General features: G+C 43.4%; 1 protein-coding gene and 1 long non-coding RNA gene across 5 annotated transcripts in view; one reads left to right on the top strand and one right to left on the bottom strand.

Annotated features, from left to right (window-relative positions):
• LOC307037540 (uncharacterized protein) overlaps window positions 1-21,054 on the top strand; it is a 77,208-nt gene that overhangs the window by 1,107 nt on the left and 55,047 nt on the right. For all 4 annotated transcript variants that reach the window (XM_079678515.1, XM_079678517.1, XM_079678518.1 and 1 more), the window contains exons 2-5: window positions 9,957-10,328; window positions 10,675-11,019; window positions 11,942-12,631; window positions 12,963-13,154. In XM_079678515.1, the coding sequence (XP_079534641.1) occupies window positions 9,964-10,328; window positions 10,675-11,019; window positions 11,942-12,631; window positions 12,963-13,154 (1,592 nt within the window). In that variant the 5' untranslated portion in view covers window positions 9,957-9,963. The remainder of the gene's footprint in view (window positions 1-9,956; window positions 10,329-10,674; window positions 11,020-11,941; window positions 12,632-12,962; window positions 13,155-21,054) is intronic.
• Window positions 11,858-12,420, bottom strand: LOC307037591. The gene is made up of 3 exons (XR_013807718.1): window positions 12,319-12,420; window positions 12,109-12,210; window positions 11,858-11,982 (listed from the first exon to the last, which is right to left on the bottom strand). It is a non-coding gene; the product is annotated as an uncharacterized lncRNA (long non-coding RNA).

Genomic DNA, 21,054 nt, shown 5'->3' with positions numbered 1-21,054 from the left:
TAATAAATGAATATGTGAATCATAACAGTGATTGACAGCTGATAGGAATAATATGATTGTTAATATTATCATATTAATTCAGACACACATCGATGAGACAGTTCATTAATGTACTTATTGCAGCAGTCTGCATATATTTGGTACCCCTGCTGGTCTAAGAGTGAGACAAACTCATTCAGTTATTGTTCAGTTAAAATTCATGTCTGCCACCTCATATATTTATATGTAAGGCTTTACTGATGTGCCACAATAATGTCACCTACAATGTAAAGAAAAAACGGTTGTTTTTACGGTAAAAACCTGGCAGCTTTGTTGCCAGAATAATGATGTAAAAAATACGGTAAACTGTAAACAACTTTCAGAACAACATGTATATTTTACAGTTTAAAACTGTTGTAATTTACATTTTAAATCTGTAATTTCAACAGCCCTTTTCTGCTGAATTAGCATGATCACGTTGCTATTAAACTGATTATTTCAGTAAGATTTACATGCAGTTGTTGTCTATTGTACATTGAATCCCATTCAATTTTACAGAAACATACCAACCAAATAACACTGTTTAACTGTAAAAGCAGTGTAATGCGGTGTTTTACGGTGAAAGCAACATCTAAATACTGCCATTTAAATTTTCTGTAAAACGTATTTATTACAATTAAAATGCAGAAAAAACTGTTCTATGAATATCAATCTCACATATATAGTATTAAAGCGCCTGTAAGGATTATTGCTCAGTGGAAAAAAACTGTTTTTCCTATACATTAGTCAGATTGAAAGATTTAATTTAAACTACACTGCCTTCGTATATATATGTTTGACTATTACCAGAAATGTGAAGAATGTAATCCAGGGTACACAGATTAAGCACTTAACATAAAAAATGCAAAGCTAGATAAACCTCAAGAGCCACTGTATTACAAGTTGAACAAATTCCAACAAGAACTTGCCTTTCCAAGAATGTATTATATATATAATAGCAGTGATCAAAAACATCTGTCATTTCTCAACATACAGTACATATTGGTAAAACATACAAAGTAAGGCTGCACAATAAACAAACAGCTCACGTTGTCCAGGAAATTCAAGCTGAACAAAGTTAAGAGGTTACTTACATCACATCAAATGATTTATGGGAAATAATGTTTTTAAATATTTTAGTACTTTATATGTCTCATCTCTTATAGTGGGCACCTGTATAATATAATACTCGACTGTCACAGCCACAGACTGAGCTGTAACTTAGCCAAAATAAGGGATTGTCTTAGTTGAATACATGTTCATTGCTAAAGGAAGTGTGTACGTGATGAAGCTACATTTGCAAAACACATGTGAGTGTGTGTCAAAGTGAGATAGGTGAAGAGGTAGGGTCAGCAGAGACCCTTCACTTCAGAAGCAAAAACCCAAGTGGAAAACAAACACGTCAACATGTTTACACTCAACAGTAATGTCCTGAGCTTTTACATCCACATAAGCCAACCGAAGATTGTTTAAGCAACTTCACTTTGTAACAGCAAACCGCAAGAGTGGCTACAATGACCTTAAAAGAATAGTTTGACATTTTGAGAGTTACATATTGCATTTTTTAAAATTAGTTAAAAGAACAGAAAAAAAAGGCACTTCAAATTTGAACTACGATTTAAACAAACTATAACTTGGGCACATCGCTACATGCCATTGATCTTACTGTCCATATTCAGAGATCACTCATGGTCCGAAAGTTCCTCTATCAAGGTGAGGACTCTCGGGTTCACCTGAAGACGGGATGCGCGTGTCTTCTCCACTTTGGTGCCCTTCTCTGTGTTGATGGAGAAAAAACACCTTAAAATAAAAATACAAACAAACAACAGAATTAATAATAAAATAGCCTAACAACAAAAAACTTCACATCAATCTTATTATTTTGAAGCCAAAATTACAATTATCTTAACCAGTAGTATCAGCAGTAATAGTTGTAGTAGTATCAGTAGTAGTAGTAGTAGTAGTAGTAGCAGTATCAGTAGTAGCAGTAATAATAATAATACATTTTATTTCTATAGCGCTTTTCTTGAACCCAAAGACGCTTTACATTTGGGAGGGAGGGTAGACAAACAAAACAAAAACAAAACCAAAAAGAAACAAAGAAACAAAACAAAACAGAAAAGCAGTCAGGAGGAAGTTGGTTGAGAGGGTCAGGGGGGGCTTATGGATATACAGAGTTGAAGAGGTGGGTTTTGAGGCGGGACTGGAACAGGGTGAGGGACTCAGAGTCACGGAGGTCTTGGGGGAGGGAGTTCCAGAGCTTCGGGGACTGAGCCTTCTCTGTGGCAGCCCCGAGCCTCCGGAGTTTGGCCTTGGGGATGGAAAGCCAACCGGCTGAGGTGGATCTGAGGGACCGGGGTGGTTGGTAGAGGATGAGGAGGTCAGTGAGGTAGGGGGGGGCCAGATGGTAGAGGGCTTTGTAAGTGAGGACCAGGAGTTTGTAGTGGGTGTGGTGAGGAACGGGGAGCCAGTGGAGTTCTTTGAGGACCGAGGTGATGTGATGCCTTGATTTGGTGTGGGTGAGGAGTCTGGCGGCTGCGTTCTGGACACGCTGGAGTCTACTGAGGGAGGTGGAGCTGATGCCGTAGAGGAGTGAGTTTCAGTAGTCAAGGCGGGACGAGATGAAGGCGTGAATGAGTCGCTCAGCTGCGGGGCGGGTGAGAGAGGGACGGAGTTTGGCGATATTGCGGAGGTGGAAAAATTAGGTTTTTACAACTTGACGGATGTGCTCGAGGGAGAGGGTGGGGTCAAATATCACGCCAAGGTTGCGTGCCTGGGTGGAGGGGGAACAGGGGTGCCATCGATGGTGAGTGTCAGGTTGGGGGTTTTGCTGAGGGTGGATTTGGAGCCGATGAGGAGGAGTTCAGTTTTATTCCTGTTGAGTTTGAGGAAGTTGTGTTGCATCCAGGACTTTATTGCAGTCAGACAGGAGTCGATGTGGGTGAGGGAGGGGTTGTGGGGGGATTTGGTGCTGAGGTAGATCTGTGTGTCGTCAGCGTAACAGTGAAAGTCAAGGTTATAATGGCGGAGAATCTGACCAAGGGGGAGGATGTAGATGATAAAGAGGAGGGGGCCGAGTACTGAACCTTGGGGAACACCTTGGGTGACTGAAGCTGTGGCAGAGGAGTGGTTGTTGAGGGAGATGAAGTGGGTTCTGTCGGAGAGGTAGGACTGGAGCCATCTGAGTGCAATACCTTCGATACCGATATCCTGGAGTCGGGTGAGCAGGATGGTGTGGCTCACGGTATCGAAGGCTGCACTCAGGTCGAGGAGGATGAGGATGTTGAGGGAACCGGTGTCAGCAGAGGTGAGGAGGGAATTGAGGACTTTGATGAGGGCCGTTAGGGTACTAGTAGGGTAGTAGTTCTACCGGTAGTGGTAGTAGCAGTAGTATTAGTAGTAGCAGTAGTAGCAATAGTAGCAGTAGTAGTGAAAATGAATCTATCTTCGATAAAACTAGCTTTAATATCTAGGCCGTCTCCAATACCAAACTCCAGTGCTGATAAGGCTCCGGTGAACGGCCGTCCAATCATTTTAAGACTAAACCCCCCAGAATCAACGTAATCTGCTTAGGGGGGCGTTTACAGAGTCAAACATTAAAGAGTCAAATATTCAATGTCACAGCAGCGATATTACCACATCAGCAGAGCATATGTCATATTCCAACAGTAATCAAAACCACCTCAACCACAGTGACCAATGTGAAACTATAGTTTAACCTTAGCAGAGTTTCTATTCCCCTTAAACAATTTAAAATCCAAATGATCAACTAATGTCAGCCTTTTCCAGGGAAGGGTGTTCTCACCTCACTCTAAGACCAAGCATATACCTTCAGAGACCACCAGAGAGACCAGGAATCGGGTCGAAATGTACAAAGTACAAACCGGTTTTATTAAGGTTTTAACACAAATAGCGGATTTACAAGAATCCAAAAAAATAACAAAGACACAAGGTAAAAATGCCAAAGCAACAGGTTCACATGTCCAAAGCCCCAAAGCGGTCTAAAAGAGCCCAAGCCAAGGCCTCAGAAAAGTTCCCCCAAGCTCTCAAGCCTCAAAAAGCCTAAAAAGCCCCCCTTTCTCTTCACACATCATCTTTTATAGTCTCTTCTCTCCTCCCTCTCTGCATCAGGTGGTTTCCCCTTTTCTATCTTTCAGGGAGAAGGAGGTCACATATGTTCAACTTTTACTTAATGAACAATTAAAAATGTAAAGTTAAAATAAAACAAATAAAGACTTATAATAATAATATGCAATTTTAACAAGAGGGAATATGAACATTTTTCATGAAAGCAGAACACATTGTCAATGTCATGACTTTAGAATCACGTTTTTTTCTTTAAACATTTGATTTCAAATATGCAAACTTTATACTTTAATTTATTAACAGAGACTTCATTTTTTAACAGAGACAAATAAGGACAGCTTGTCTCTACGATTCTCTGGCCCAGGAAGTTGGTTCGACCCTTTGCGTAGGTCGCCTGCATCCTGTGCCTCATTGTCTTCATATCCTCTGTAACCGCTTTCAAGATTTCAAAAACCACAAGCGCCTTCTCAGAATTGTGGCTGGAACTTTTACGCTTTTATTGCCTCATCTAGAATGTGTGTGTGTATAGGTCAAAAGTTCAGAATGTTCTATCTGGTTTCACATCACCAGGGGCCTCATTTATAAAAAGGGATATACGCTCAAAAAATGGCGTACGCCAGTTTCTACGCAATGTTTGCGATTTATAAAATACTAACTTGACGGGAAAACGTGCGGTCCTCCACGCAACCTCTAACCCATGCGTACGCACTAAGCACAAAAACGGGAGAGACGAGAAACTGCGAGCCCGTTGGCAGAAGGAAGGATGGAGAGAAATATGTGGAAATAAAACCATAAATAAAATGTTACCTCTCATTTATCAGATATGAAGAATTCATTTTCAAACATTGATTAAAGCCAATCTTAAAATGATTTACCAAACGCCTGTTTGAGACTCCTCAGTGCACACAAACACATAACTGGAGAAATAAATAAATACGGATGTTATTTAAAACCACCTGGAATATGTTGTGTTAATGTTATGAAATGTTTTCTCATAAATGATGCGGTAAGCAGAAGGACAGGATTACGTCTAAACTGACGCCGTGTTGCATTTCTATAGGATGAAGATACGAGCATGGTTTTATATACTAACACGTTTAATCGTGTTTTATGCCGTTTGCCAAGACTTGATAAGTCGCTCGTAAAACACAGGAGGTATGGAAACTAAGAGCAACATGTGTGGTAAATTGTACAGCTCATATTACACAACACATTCGTTGTATTTCCTTTAACTGGTGGATATGGAGTTGCTGCAGTGGAGACGCTGCGCACCGCTGATAACTGGAACACAAACCACCAAATAAAAAAATAAACATGAATTGACTCCACTCCGGAGGGATCCCCCGATCATTTCTTACAGTTTCTCATCAAGGGGGGGGGGGGGGTCTCCTGTCCCCGGTACAAACACACTGCCTGAGGAAGGCTATGTGTATTTTTTTTGTCATGAACCTTTTTCGGACCACTTATTTATTTATGTTGGTGACGATTCGACCTCCATGCTGCTACTCTGGTTCAAACTGCATCCACCAAACAATATGATTTATCTCCACCTCCCCAAAATAACCACAACCTGACACGGTGTGAGATGTTTGAGCTGTTCTGTCCTCATTTACTGCTATCTTCTCCATAAAGAATGAATGAATGAATGAATGAATGAATGAATGAATGAATGGGCGTTTCTTTGACTATTTATAGGCACAAGTGTCACAACCTGCGACCCAAGTTTTTCATTCATTGCATAACTACACCGTAGTTGTGTAGCCTATAATATGATATCTCAATAAACCTTAGAAAATCTTGAAATCTTGAAAGGGATGTGCAAAAATGTAGGATTTTTTTTTTCTTCCCTTTATTATTCAATATCGCAATAAATACCGTACCGTGGACTTGTTATCGCGAAATTATCGTGCCGTGAGTTTTTGGTATCGTTACATCCCTAGTAACCGGGGTGAAAAGGGTGTTATATTTACTTAATTATGAATGTTGTTACATCAAGGCCGAAAATTAGGATGAGCGCCAACGGTCAAAAATGTTTTTTCCCCTCCCAGAGCTACCAGCGCAGCGCCCCCCAGATCTGGCGACCGCTTATGCCAAAAATCGGCCGTGCCTAGTACATACAGTGGCAATGTCTCAAGATTTAGCAAAAATACACCTTTATTGAACACAATAAACTTTATTTAACAGTAACACAAATACTACAAATCCACATAACAAACAATCAAAAATAAAAAAGGGTCTCCACTTATTATTATTTTAATAAAAAAATAAAAAGTAAAAAATAAAAAGTTTTGTTTTTTGTTTTTTTTTGGGTACCTGGCTGGGGCCCCCTAGCAGCGGCGCGCATATTTCAGCAGCGGCGTTGCGCCGTCACTATTTGTATATAGGGGAAACACTGGATAGTGCAAGGAGACGTATTGTGTGAAGAGGAATGGAAGATGTTGTTTAATTTCTGATATATTTATGATCCACGTCATGTTTTCAGTGTTGGCGGCAGTTCCTCCTGTTTGTCTAGAAGTCTTCTCATCAGGGCTCTATAAATAGAGAACTACGGCAGATATGTAATATTTAATGCAGCCGAACCGTGTATTACAATGTCGTTATGTGATGACTTTCAAAGACAAAAGCAAGCACACCCGGAATAAAGTATTATTTTTATGTTTTCGGATTTCAACTCGCATAAACACCATCTCCCAGCGTGCACTGCGGCTACCATTCAATTACCTAGACCCTCCAGAAAAACGCGGGCAAAAATCCTTGATTATGCGATTAAACATGCGGGGTTTTTATGTGACTTTATGCGATGAAATTGCGGGAAGTTGCGAAATATGCTAAATATGCGGGGAAAAAGAATAACAATTTTAAAAAATATTGGGCTGTCTTATTTATTCTCTCTCACACACAACCTGCCACTAACGTTAAACCCCTTTACTATTCAATTAAACACATTCAATGTTTATTTATTGTAAAAGCAATTGGGCTATTTTAATCTCACTCACACACACACACACACACACACACACACACACACACACACACACACACACACACACACACACACACACACACACACACACACACACACACACACACACACACACACACACACACACACACACACACACACACACACACACACACACACACACACACCCCACACACACACACACACACTTCTCCGCCTCATTCTGTTTTCATTTACTCGTTCGTTATCTGCAACTTCAATCTTGTAGGCTACTCACTTCGTTTCTTGTAGCCCTCTAAAGGGTTTTGGAGGTTGATCCCTCGCTGAACGTGAGTTGTTTGGCTTTCTTGTCCGCAGCAGCAGAAAGCATTTTCGAATGTTTGAATGAATCAAAGTGGGTCGTCACCGTCGATTTTCTCTTATGCTCCAACACACAGTTGCACGGGGTGCAGAATAGTTTCCCCCCACTTTCTGCCCGGTCTTTAGTAGAAATGTTCGTCGGTAAATGAGATGGATTTGATTTTTTCATCTTGGTGTTTTCTCTATCGTGTGAGCTCCACACGTTCACTCTCTACAGTGTTGTTTACATTCTGTGATGCGCGAGCTGATGACGTCACGTCAAGACGAGTTGACTTTCTTTTTTTTCAACTTTGTGTGGAAAAATGCGGGGATTATGCAGCCTTTTAAAAATCTGCGCCATTTTGCTGATTATGCGGTAAATTCTGCGATCGCAGAATCGCGTTTTTCTGGAGGGTCTAATTACCGAGCTGAGGATCTTGCCTACGTCTGTTTCCGGTATTGCTTATGACGATGTGATGTGAGATGTGAGATGTGAGACTGGGCTGGAGAATTGCACAGGGGAAAATTACGTATCTATGCCACCATTTTAGATGCGGATTTTGTTAAACTAATACGTTTGCGCTGTGGACCAACACTATACATTGACGGGGAAGGGGGTAGCAATAAAGATAACACCATTAAACAGTTACACAACATAACAGAAATAATATCGATAGCAGCGTCCCTAGCAACCACCTTGGTAATAATGAAAACGTTGTATATGTCAGGGTTTGAGTTTTTGTGTGTCTAGTTTTGAGGTTATTTTGCTGTTCTGTCCTCCCTGTCGTTAGTGTCCCTGGTGTGTCTAATTTTCTGATTGTGTTCACCTGTTGCCCTTGTGTTTCTCCTCCCCTGCCCGGCTGTTTCTCGTCTCATGATTACCCCTCCCTGTATTTAGTCTTGTCACTTCCTGTGTTCAGTGTTGGTTCATTGTTTGTCGTTCATGTCCCCTTTCATGTTGGTCACAGTCACCTTTGTTTGGATGCTACCTCGTACCTGTTCTTGGATTCTTGTTTTTGTTCAGCTTTTGTTAAATAAAGCTTGCCTTTTTGTTTCCTTTTGAAACCTGCTTCCTCCTCAATCTGCGTTTGGGTCCTATTTTTCCCCAACCCTGACAGTATGGACACAATTTCCTGAAGTAATCTTCATAATAACTAGCAAACTAAAGATCATGTACATCCACTGCACACATAATCTGAAATAACAACTCTTATTTCTCGCATCAAATGACATCAAAACGCATTTTAATGTCCAAACTAACCTTAAAATAGGCATTTTCCACCGAGAATAAAACAAAGTTCGGCCATGTTTTTTTTTCTGCAGGGAGAAATTTGAAGATCACGTGACATAGCACGTTGGAATGAATGGTGAAAAAACGTAGGGATCTTACAATTTCACAGGCGTTTTTGTAGAAATACTACGTCCTACGTTGTGGACCAATGTAGTTATAACACGTTTAGATGTGAGACTGGGTTGGAGTGGCAGCACATGTGTCTGACGGACAGATGGATGAGCAGGCTGATCAGCAGAGGGTAGGCTACACTCTGCTGTTCGCCTCTCTCCCCCCCCCCCCGCAGTTCAATGGGATACAGGAAACACTCCTGTCATCCCAGGAACAGTCTTGCGCTCCATTCAGAGCTGCAGGAACTCCTGTTGAAAGAGGCTATTTCCAGGGTTCCTCAAAGGGAAGAAAATCAGGGGTTTTTACTCCCGTTATTTTTCTAATCCCGAAAAAGACTGGGGGAATGAGACATCCTGGATCTGTCAGTATTCCACATGCTGACGATCAAACAGGTGCTGGAATGTGTTCACCAGGACGACTGGTTCACTTCCACCTGAAGGATGTATACTTCCACCTGAAGGATGCATACTTCCACCTGAAGGATGTATATATATATAGGGTTACTAACCCTAACCCTAACCCTAACCCTAAAAAAAATGTGTTAACTTGACAGCCCTATTTTCAAATCAATAATATGGTTTTATACAATATATTTTATCAGTAAAATTACTTTTTAATAATTTAAATATAAATGTAATAATGCATTTTTTAACTTCTTTAATACATTCAATTAAAATCTTTTGAAATGAAGAGGAATATTTGTATAATCAATTAAATAAATGTTGATAAATTAATAATGCTTACATCAATTACAAAAATAAATAAATAAAATCAGTTTGAATTCAATAAAATAATTTCCCTAAATCAGCACGATAATACACAATTTATTATTTACTTTTTAAATCATTCAAATCATTTATAAAATAAATACAATACTTATATTTAAAAAATTAAAAAATGTTTATAAAATGTGTAAATCTGACAAATATTTTTTAAATCAATAACATAGATTTTAATTTGAAAATATTTTTAAAATCAATCAAGTTTGTTTTAAATAGAATTCTTTTTTTTCTTTTTTTCAAATCAACATTTGAATATATTACATTTGTTTTATGAATGAATGAACTCATTGATGTCGGGTTCAGGAGTCATTTTGCTGACTCATGTTAACGGAGAGGAGACGCCATCTTTATCTTTCTCTGATATCAGTATTAGGATGCAGCAGGAGAGACCTGGTTCTGGACCTGGACCTGAAGATGGACCTGGACCTGAACCTGAACCTGGATCTGAAGCTGGACCTGAACCTGGACCTGAAGCTGGACCTGGACCTGGACCTGGCCCTGAACCAGGACCTGGAGATGGACCTGGAGATGGACCTGAACCTGGACCTGGAGATGGACCTGGACCTGTACCTGAACCTGGACCTGGAGATGGACCTGAACCTGGACCTGGAGATGGACCTGGACCTGGACCTGGAGATGGACCTGGACCTGGACCTGGATCCAGCTGTGTGTCCATGAAGAGTGGCTGGTCTATGGATCCCCCTCTTGTCTTTGAATCTGGACGTCCTGCAGAGGGAAGGTGAGAATGTAAAGTGTGTCACGTGATCAGCTTCTTTCTGAGGAGTTCAGAGTTTCTTCTCCCGAACGCTGGGACATTGTTCTGTAGCTCTTTGGTTCTTCTACCTTACTCCATCCTTTCAGAGAGCTTTCTTTGATTATTGTGTTGTTGTTGTTGTTGTTGTTGTTGTTGTTGTTGTGTGTTTTCTGTTGTAGTTTTTGCTCTGCTAGAAGTCAGATGACCTCTAGCTAAAGAAGAAGTGGACACCTGAAACTGATGTGAAGCTAAAGAAAGAGCAAACTGATCCATGAACTGGAACCAGAGAGAATCTGCTACAACTCACTTTGTTCACTTTGACTTGTTTCAGGAAGCAGCGGAAGAGACCTAAACGTAAACGTAAACCTAAAACTAGACCCGAACCTGGACCTGGACCTGAAGATGGACCTGGACCTGAACCTGAACATGGACCTGGACCTGAAGATGGACCTGGACCTGAACCTGGACCTGAAGCTGGACCTGGACCTGCACCTGGACCTGAAGCTGAAGATGGACCTGAAGATGGACCTGAAGATGGACCTGGACCTGAAGATGGACCTGGACCTGAACCTGAACCTGGACCTGAAGCTGAAGATGGACCTGAAGATGGACCTGGATCCAGCTGTGTGTCCATGAAGAGTGGCTGGTCTATGGATCTCCCTATTGCAGAAGGAAGGTATGAAATGGAAAACTGGACTATGTCCTGACTCTCAGGGTGCATTCACACCTAATACTCTTCTCTGGTGCGCACCAGACCACAGTTTGTTACATTGTTTCATTTTTCAGAAGGTTCACATTTTATGTAGTTGACGGAGCATTTGGACTTTACACGACACTGTTCAACGCTTCATTCTGCTTCACTCTTTAACAAAACAACCGCAGATGTCTTGAAAGAGTCTTTCGCTAAAGATCTTTGAAGACATCCGTTCTTGTGACACGTAAATACTGCGCTTCCTATGTTTTGGTGCGGACTGCGTTCACACCAGCAATGAACCGCTCCAGAGTTCACAAGCAAGCACTCCGAGACCACCTCTTTTAGCGGACCAGAGTCCGGTTGTTTAGTTCACTTCAGAGGTCTCAGACTGTGTTCACACCGACCCAAATGAACCGCACCGAGCGGCTAAACGCACCAGGGTTTGATTCATCGGGCTATAAAAGGCTGGTGTGAACGCGCCCTCAGACTCAGAAAGTGGTCCGACTGCGGGAAGTTTGCAGCGTTAGCCTGTTTAAAATGTGAGTTTGATCATAAGTCCAATAAAAAGAAGAGCACAAAGATGAATTCTTATTCTTAAATTATTCAAATCATTTATAAAATAAATACAATACTTATATGTAAAAAAAAAAAATAATGTTTATAAAATGTGTAAATCTGACAAATATTTTTTAAATCAATAACGTAGATTTTCATTTGAAAATATTTGAAAATCAATCAAATTTGTTTTAAATAGAATTATTTTGTTGTGTTTTTCAAATCGACATTTGAATATATTACATTTGTTTTATGAATGAATGAACTCATTGATGTCGGGTTCAGGAGCCATTTTGCTGACTCATGTTAACGGAGAGGAGACGCCATCTTTATCTTTCTCTGATATCAGTATTAGGATGCACCACCAGAGACCTGGAGCTGGAGCTGGACCTGGACCTGAAGCTGGACCCGAACCTGGACCTGGACCTGAACCTGGACCTGAAGCTGGACCTGAACCTGGACCTGAAGCTGGACCTGAACCTGGACCTGGACCTGAACCTGGACCTGAAGCTGGACCTGAACCTGGACCTGAACCTGAACCTGAAGCTGGACCTGAACCTGAAGCTGCACCTGAACCTGGACCTGAACCTGGACCTGAACCTGAAGCTGGACCTGAACCTGAACCTGGACCTGGACCTGAAGCTGCACCTGGACCTGAACCTGAACCTGGACCTGAAGATGGACCTGAACCTGGACCTGGAGATGGACCTGAAGATGGACCTGAACCTGGAGATGGACCTGGAGATGGACCTGGAGATGGACCTGGACCTGGAGATGGACCTGAAGATGGACCTGGACCTGGACCTGAAGCTGGACCTGGACCTGGACCTGGCCCTGAACCAGGACCTGGAGATGGACCTGGAGATGGACCTGAACCTGGACCTGGAGATGGACCTGGACCTGGACCTGAACCTGGACCTGGAGATGGACCTGGACCTGGACCTGGAGATGGACCTGGATCCAGCTGTGTGTCCATGAAGAGTGGCTGGTCTATGGATCATCCTCTTGTCTTTAAATCTGGACGTCCTGCAGAGGGAAGGTGAGAATGTAAAGTGTGTCACGTGATCAGCTTCTTTCTGAGGAGTTCAGAGTTTCTTCTCCCGAACGCTGGGACCTTGTTCTGTAGCTCTTTGGTTCTTCTACCTTACTCCGTCCTTTCAGAGAGCTTTCTTTGATTATTGTGTTGTTGTTGTTGTTGTTGTGTGTTTTCTGTTGTAGTTTTTGCTCTGCTAGAAGTCAGATGACCTCTAGCTAAAGAAGAAGTGGACATCTGAAACTGACGTGAAGCTAAAGAAAGAGCAAACTGATCCATGAACTGGAACCAGAGAGAATCTGCTAAAACTCACTTTGTTCACTTTGACTTGTTTCAGGAAGCAGCGGAAGAGACCTGGATCTGAACCTGGACCTGAACCTGAAGATGGACCTGGAGATGGACCTGGAGATGGGCCTGAAGCTGGAGATGGACCTGGAGATGGACCTGGATCCAGCTGTGTGTCCATGAAGAGTGGCTTGTCTATGGATCCCCCTCTTGTCTTTAAATCTGGACGTCCTGCAGAGGGAAGGTGAGAATGTAAAGTGCTACCAAAACTCTTTTTGGAGCATTGATCTCTTGAGGGTACACTCGTTCTTTTCTAAAAAATGTTTTAGAACGTTTCAACAGACGAAACCCATTTTGGTCTCCTCCAAATTGCCTTTTATCACCACATATTCCCAGTCAGCTGTTAAACTAGTCAAAGTTATTAAATCCAACTTTCAAAACATTATAGGAAAAACTGACATTCTACAAGACCACAGTATAATTGCAGCATTTAGGAAAAACAGAAACCTGCAGTCTTACTTGGTCAAAGCAAAGATACAACCCATGCTGACCCCAACATCCGGGGGTCACAGGGATTTTTTTCAGCAACAACTCTGGTTGCGCAGCAAATACAACAACAATGTTTATAAAACACAGTATCTTGGAAGCCTACAATCTAAAAACTGTGTTTACATTATTACATGTAAACGTTGTGGACTACAGTATGTGGGTGAAACTGGTAACACCATTTGTATACGATTCACTCAACATAGATATAACATTGTGAGAAGAAAAAACACACTTACTCCATTAGTTACTCACTTCCTGCTCCATGGATGGCAATCCGTTCAAGCAGCGGTCCTGGAGTCCAACTCCAGATGGTCTGTGGCCCAGAGACGTAGATGTGAGAGGCTATGGATAGCCAGATTCGACACAGTGTTTCCCAGGGGCCTGAATGAGAGATGACCATGCCTTGATAATGTGACAACGATGGAGAGTGCATTCGATCCTGCCGCTGCTTCCCGGTGACAGGATTCCAAACATCTAACGCCTAACCCTATTTAGAGGCAATGGACGTCCACTCTTCCGAGAGTGGTGCGGTTACCCAAAGTGACAGACCTAATTTTACCCAGGGAAAAGTGGTGAAAATGAGAAAATGTATCCAAAAATAGTGCCTCATAATGCGGGTAGAGTCCCAGCTCTCCTTACATTCCTCCAGAGTCAAAATAGTCAAATTCACATGTTGGAAAACCAGTGAGACCCAGGAAAAAAGGGGGGGGGGAAATGAACAAAAGTATCCGAAAATAGAGCTTCACACAGATGGTCCAGGAGTCAAGCTCCTGAGGTTGACTCGAGACACGTGTGTGACTCAAAGACACATGTGTTGATACATCTTATGATGGCCAATTTGGCTGCGCCAAGAGCAGCAAAAGTTGGACTAATGACGCAGCATGTCTCCATAACTTGGGCACTTAGGTTATTTCACACCTCCAGGAGAGAGACCGCGAAAACCACCTCTTTGTGGCCCCTCACAGAGCCCCAAACGAAGGACTAATGACCTCCAGGACGTCTCCCTCACATGCACTTCCATAACCTAAACATTGTTTAAATAGTCTGATACCTGGCACTGTATCTGCCTCTGGGAACCTTCAAGGTTATACTAATGTTTTATTATTTATTTAATTATCACACGATTTTTACAAAAACAATATACAAAATATACATAATAAACATAATAAACATATGATTAACAGGGGCCTGGGGGCCATATTAACCGTCTAACTTGTACGGTGCACCGGGGAAAAAAGGTTGAGTCCACGGCCCCTTTCCCCTCATCAGGAGTACCAATCGGTCCTGAAGAAGAGGTATCGCTGCTCTCCGCCCCTGAGCCCTCTTTGGAGGTAGCTGATGACGGTAGACCTCCTTCTGATGATGATGCTGCTGCAGCTGCTGCTGCCGCCCTGAACATGGAGCGGATCTTCAATGCCTCCTTTATTCCAGGCGTATTCGCGTAGAACCGGTCTGCAGTGCTTACGTCGTGACACATAAACCTAGCGAGAATCGACCTGCTTTCTGGATCTTGGTGATGCTTGATATTGTCAGCCAGGGCAGTGCGCAAGATGGTGAAGGTGACGGCTGTTTCTAGCCCAGCATCAGCCCAAGCCCTCTTCAAGTGAGCGTTCAGGTTCTTGAAAGCCTGCTTCCCCGATGTGAAAAGGAAGAATTCACTCTGAGGACCCGACAAGCCCTCTTTTATCCCCATCCACCGCATGACCCAGCTAAACTCCTTTATTGTAAGCACCAGCTGTGCTTCACCAAATGTCTTGGCAGTCTTGTGATCCTGCACGTGGATGATGTAGCCCTCAGCAGTGCCCCTTCTGTCCGCCTCAAAGACCTCCGTGTTGGTCATGTTTGCATACACACCCGGACGGTGGCCATACAGGAGGCTCCAATGGAGGGTTAGATAGCCATATAGCAGGTACTGGGTGATTGAGGTCGGATTGCTAGCCATCAGGTCAAGGAGATCAGGGATGCGCTTCTCAGCGGCCGCCATGGCGGCAAGAAGCTCCGCCTGGCTCGGCAGACGATCCAGCTTGTTCCTCTTCACCTTAAACTGGTGGAGAGTGACAGACTTTTTCAAATCGTTCATGTTGGCTGTCACCTCTCTGATGATGTTGGTCATATCAGACTGGGTGAGCCTGCACCCCCGGAGCTTTGACGCAGACAAGTACCTCAGGGAATGGTTCACATTCTTCAGGAACAACAGCCATGAATACGAGGAAGTTCTTTATCCGGCTGACCTTGGACAGACAATTCTCTTTCCGTTTTACTGTCGGTGCGACACCCTCACAATGACCTCTGTATGTCTGAATGTACGTCTCCATGCTTTTAGGCAACGTGATTTCACGCATGGTATTCCCCCGTCCCTTCCCAGTGGACCAGTGATTTGGGGGAGAGGGCCAGTCCTTAGTCAGATTAGCTTTCAGCTTATTGTAGACAGACGCACGGGTCTTCTGGCATACAGGGGTCTCACTACCGGAGGCTTCTGCGGACCGCATGACAGTTTTGGCCGGGACCTTGAGAGGGGTCTCACTACCGGAGGCTTCTGCAGACCTTATGACAGTCTTCACCGGGGTCTTGAGAGGGGTATTTCTGCCGGAGGCTTCTGGGGACCGCATGACAGTCTTCACCAGGGTCTTGAGAGGGGTATTGCTGCCGGAGGCTACTGAGTTCATGTCGGGGGTACTTGGGATTGCTACGCCCTTAAATCGTATCCATTCTTTCTCTTCCTCAAGCAGAGCAGCAGTGGCACTCTGCTTCCTGGGTTTTAGCCCCTTTTTCAGCCTGGAGCGCAGGGTCTTCACCTCATCAATGAGGGCATCCTTCTGAGCCCTCAATGCCACATTTTCCAGCCTCACCTGCCTGCAGTCCTCTTCATCACACTCGGTATGTGGGGAGAAGGGTGGAGGGTGCACCGGGTATTCCTCCTCATTGTCTATATCCAATAATGTAGCCATTCCAATGATGGGATTAGTCTCTCGGAGGTCATGGAGCAACTGCAGGGCCACACTATGCTTCAGCCTTGCCATGACCTGATGTGCCTCATCTCGGGAGAACTCAGGGTGGTCACGAGTTACATGACGGTCTAGTCTCTTCCCAGCATACGAACACCCTGTGATGGGACAGGGTTTGGTCCGAACATTTATTCTGCCACTGGCCATTTTAAGAATGATGCCTCTTTCATCCAGGTTCCGCACTGCATGTTTGTGCTTAAGGTGCTTGTTCAAAGCCAGATAGCAGAGTCTGCACACCGGGCATTCGGACAACATCCTTACTAAAACACACACAATGAATTCTATTTAAAATATTTTATGTTTCTCCGTTTATATGCGTTAGCGTAACCGGTGATTGCAACCATGGGTCCGATGCTTCAATGCATGGTACACGGACCAAGGGAGGACTTGGGTTACCACCGGGTTAACTGGTCTCACCTCCGCACCAACGCGGGGCTGGTGATGGCAACATTGGGTCCGATGCATTAATTCATGGTGCCCCGACCATGAGAGGGTTTGGGGTGCCCCGGAACCAGGCAGTACCCCAGCAGGAAACATGTTTTATGGTCAAAGGAGGAAAGAGTGATCAAACCGGGGTAAAGCAAAGAAAGTGTCCGACAATAGTGACTCGTGAGGTGGCCAGAGAGTCAGTCATCTCTCGGCCCTATCCTCCACGTAATGTATTTCAATTCTTCCATAGAAAAGGGGTGAAAATGAAAAAAAGTATCCGAGAATAGCGCCTCATAAGGCGGGTAGAGTCCCCTGGCAACTCCCCTTGCATTCCTCCAGAGCCCAGTTCAAAAACTTAAAGTTTGGTAAGAACCATGCTGGGGGGTCTCCGGGGCAACAAATGTATCCGAGCCAAAGTGAACAAAGAGCGGATGAATTTAGATCCATGAAGTTTCACAGCCGTTTTTTTTCTGAGTCCTCTCAAAAACCGGGTTTCCAATTTTGTGCAGACAGTAGTCTGAAATTGATGAATGAATTTGTTTTGACGGAGAAGGGGAGGCTTGGTTTCCCCTCTCCGTTGTAAGTTGCGGGGGAGTGGAAAAGTGTCCGGGGCTTCGGCCCGAAGCGCCGAAGGGTTGAGCATCTCGGAGCCCCTTCTCCGTTGGCACTCAGTCGTTTTTTCGAGAATTTTTTTAAACTTCATTTTTGATTATTTTAAGATATAATTGACCGTTTTCATTAATTTGTTCTTCTTTCCACGGGTGGGGGCGCATGGCAGGCTGCCTATGAGCTCCCAAATTCAGCCTGGAACCTCCAGGATTTGTGAGATAAGCTCCATAAACTGACAAAGTCACCCAAAAAAGTCACTTTTATAGTCCAAACATATATAATACAAATACATTTAAATAGTAAAAGATACAATTGTGCCCCTAATTACCCGGAATTTGATTTATATAGCCCCATGATAGTGAATAAAAATCATTTTCATGGAATAAAGTGTTAAAACGCCTGATTAAAGCATATGCAGGACCCCAGTGAGCTCCAGAGTATGTGCATTGTGTTAGGGAACCATATTAATGATGAAATAAATCATTTAAATGCAAAAACAATGATTAAAAATCATTTTTCGGGGGACAACTGTGGAGAGGAGCCTGAAAATGACTACAGCACCCCGGAGAAGCAGGCTGCGAGACCCCCCTACAGAGCGCACCCAGAGGACAGGCTGCGTCACCTCACTTTGTAACCCAGGAAAGGAGCAGGAATCCTGGGTACATGAGTCTTAAAAGTGCATTAAACTGTTTTAATCCGACAGCCGCAGATGTGCACGGAAGTCTGTCCGTTTCGTTAACATTTGACTCACAAAATGGAGAAGCAGGTAAAAACAGCAGAGTCGCTGCTGTTAGAGTCTCAGACTCACAGGCACACACATGCAGAGATACAGGGTGATGCACATGGCTTTTTTACCCAGCAATAAGTCTCTGAAACCTGGGGAAAGTGCTGTGAATAGAGGCGTGGAGCAGAGCCAGAGAGGAGCGGGCTGCGAGACCCCACAGAGCGGACCCAGAGAGCTCCTCGCAGCACATGGCTCTTGCACCCAGACTGCACCCAGAGAACAGGCTGCTTCACAGCCAGGAAAAGTGATTGAATCCTGGGTATACATGTTTTAAATAGTCTGATACCTCCAGGGCGCATCACCGCATTTTAAAAGCCAGGGAAGGTGCCTGAATCCTGGGTAAAAATTTATTAATTGTTTAAGTGTTTTTAAATGTGTGGAACAGTGTTTTGTCACTTTCAAAACTCTCCCGTCATTGACCGGAGAAATTGGGTCGATGTTGTATTCAATCTGACCGTTAATATTCCAGTGAGACGAAGTACGTACAATGACCGGAGTGATCCCATGTTCATTCGGTCCCAAAATCGGAGCATTCCCTAGCCCTCTTAACCAGTACAATATTTCTGTATTTTTAATATAGTAAATGAATACCTTTGAGCAAAAACACACAACACATCTCTTTAAATGCAGACAAACAATATATTCAATAGTTCAAGAACAGTGAGTCCCATGTGAGTGAAAAAAGTGTTATGAATATAGTTCATGAAAAATAGAAAAATAGTCCAAAAATTATATATTCCACAAAACTCCGTTCCAGGTTTTCTTTGTACAGTTCCCAGTTATTCTAAAACAATAATCCACATATCGTATTAGTTTCAGTTCAGTTCACCAACCACAGAAAACACATCTTCGTTAAACTTCCCCATCCTCCCACACGACACTTTAAATAAATACAGATTACGCTGCTTCGTGTAGTCCGGTCTGAGTAGAAACTCCAGGCCGGGTTTTATGCCGTTTTCCCTGACTATACTCCCAACCCGGAAGTGTCAGCGCCTGCCGGCGTTCTATTTACATTTCCGCGTGCTGCTCTCAGCAGCAGAGGAACAGCGATCCAAAGGGGCCGAGCACCAGCTCCCGTGCAGCCAATAGAGGGTTTTTCCCCCCGCGACGAACGCGCCGTCTGTCAGCTTCTTCCCTTTTGGTTTTCTCGCCTCTTTTATAGACCCGCCTTGTCACAGCTGACGAGACATTTTTAATGGCTTGTGGAGGAGTGGGCAGGTTTTGTATGATAGGAGGGATTGTGTGTGTTGGTATGACAGGCAGAATCGCTACATCCCCCCCCCTTGTAAAAACCAAACATGGGGAGAAGACCATCTGCCACATCAAAACGTTAGGTAACCATTCAAACCAGTGAGACTTGTTTTTGAGGCAAATTAGCCTTACCATTGAAGTAAGTCAAACTTAATATGTTTCAGTCTCCTCAATGCCCTGAGGTTAATGGTAGGCGAGGACGGTCCCTCATCTAATCCTTTGTACCGCATGTTACCTTCTTACTAACCTGCTGGGTCCTGATGGTAAAATTTCATCAGCATGTCAGAATTCAGAGGACCTGGTAATGGATCTGAAAATGGCCTTTCCTGCTCTTTAGGGTGCATTCACACCTAATAATACGCTTCTCTGGTGCGCACCAGACCACAGTTTGTTACATTGTTTCATTTTTCAGAAGGTTCGGTTTGCATTCACACCAGGTTCACACGGGCAAAACTCAAACGGACTATAAACTTTAAACACAAGTAATGTGCTCAGAAATGCTGTTCAACCATTGGTCACACATTAAGGGGGTAAAAATGCAAATCCCAGCAATGTCTAGCGGAGCCTCCGCCATGGAGCATCGGCACTTTCGGCAGGTTATTCTCATGCTGCTGTTAATCTGGAGATCAACAGACACTAGCGGCCCGCGCATATGATTATATAACCAGACAACGTCCGTTAAAAAACAGCGGAGAAGTAACGGGCAGAAATCCTCTTTTTTACGCAGCGGTCCAGACATAGACATCAGACGGCGACACATATTCAGTTGCCAGTTCCTTTGGCATTAGGGCAGGGATATCTAGATACTCTCCAAGGTTTGACATCATGAATTGTGCTACTTTTAAAGCAAGCAACAATGTTTTCAAATCTGTAATGAAAAAGCTCCTCAAAAACACTATCGAAGCAGTTCCTGCCGTTGCTACGTTAGTTCAAACAGTAACAACGGACTATTTTTCTTAGCGGATGCATGTCAATTTAAATAAATACAAACAACTATTTTTTAAATCAATAAAATCATTTTCTAAATCCACAAAAGCATTTCAATTATTATTGGAAGTCATGTCGTTACTTTGTTGAGAATGTTGCCATGTAATAAGCGGGATAATGTGCAGCGGTCCTTATGGGGAAAGTAACACCGACAGGCTGATCAGGAGCCCAACGCGGAGCGGAGGGATCTAGATCGGCATGTTCTTGTTCATGAGAGACGTTCTGCAGTAAGGAGGGGCGTTTCACCAACGACAGGTGTTCTTACTTTTATGTAGCAGACGGAGAATTTTTACTTTACACGACACTGTTCAACACTTAATTCTGCTTTACTCTTTAACTAAACAACCGTGGATGTCTTGAAATACTCTTTCGCTAAAGATTTTTGAAGATATCCGCGTTCTTGTGACTCGTAAATACTGCGCTTCCTATGTTTTGGTGCGGACTGCGTTCACACCAGCAATGAACCGCTCCAGAGTTCGCAAGCAAGCGCTCCGAGACCACCTATTTTAGAGGACCAGAGTCCGGTTGTT

This window comes from Notothenia rossii, assembly GCF_949606895.1.
Source record: "Notothenia rossii genome assembly, chromosome: 4".
NCBI lineage: Eukaryota > Metazoa > Chordata > Actinopteri > Perciformes > Nototheniidae > Notothenia > Notothenia rossii.
The sequence above is the reverse complement of the archived record's forward strand: the minus strand, read 5'-3'. Positions and strand labels throughout refer to the sequence as shown.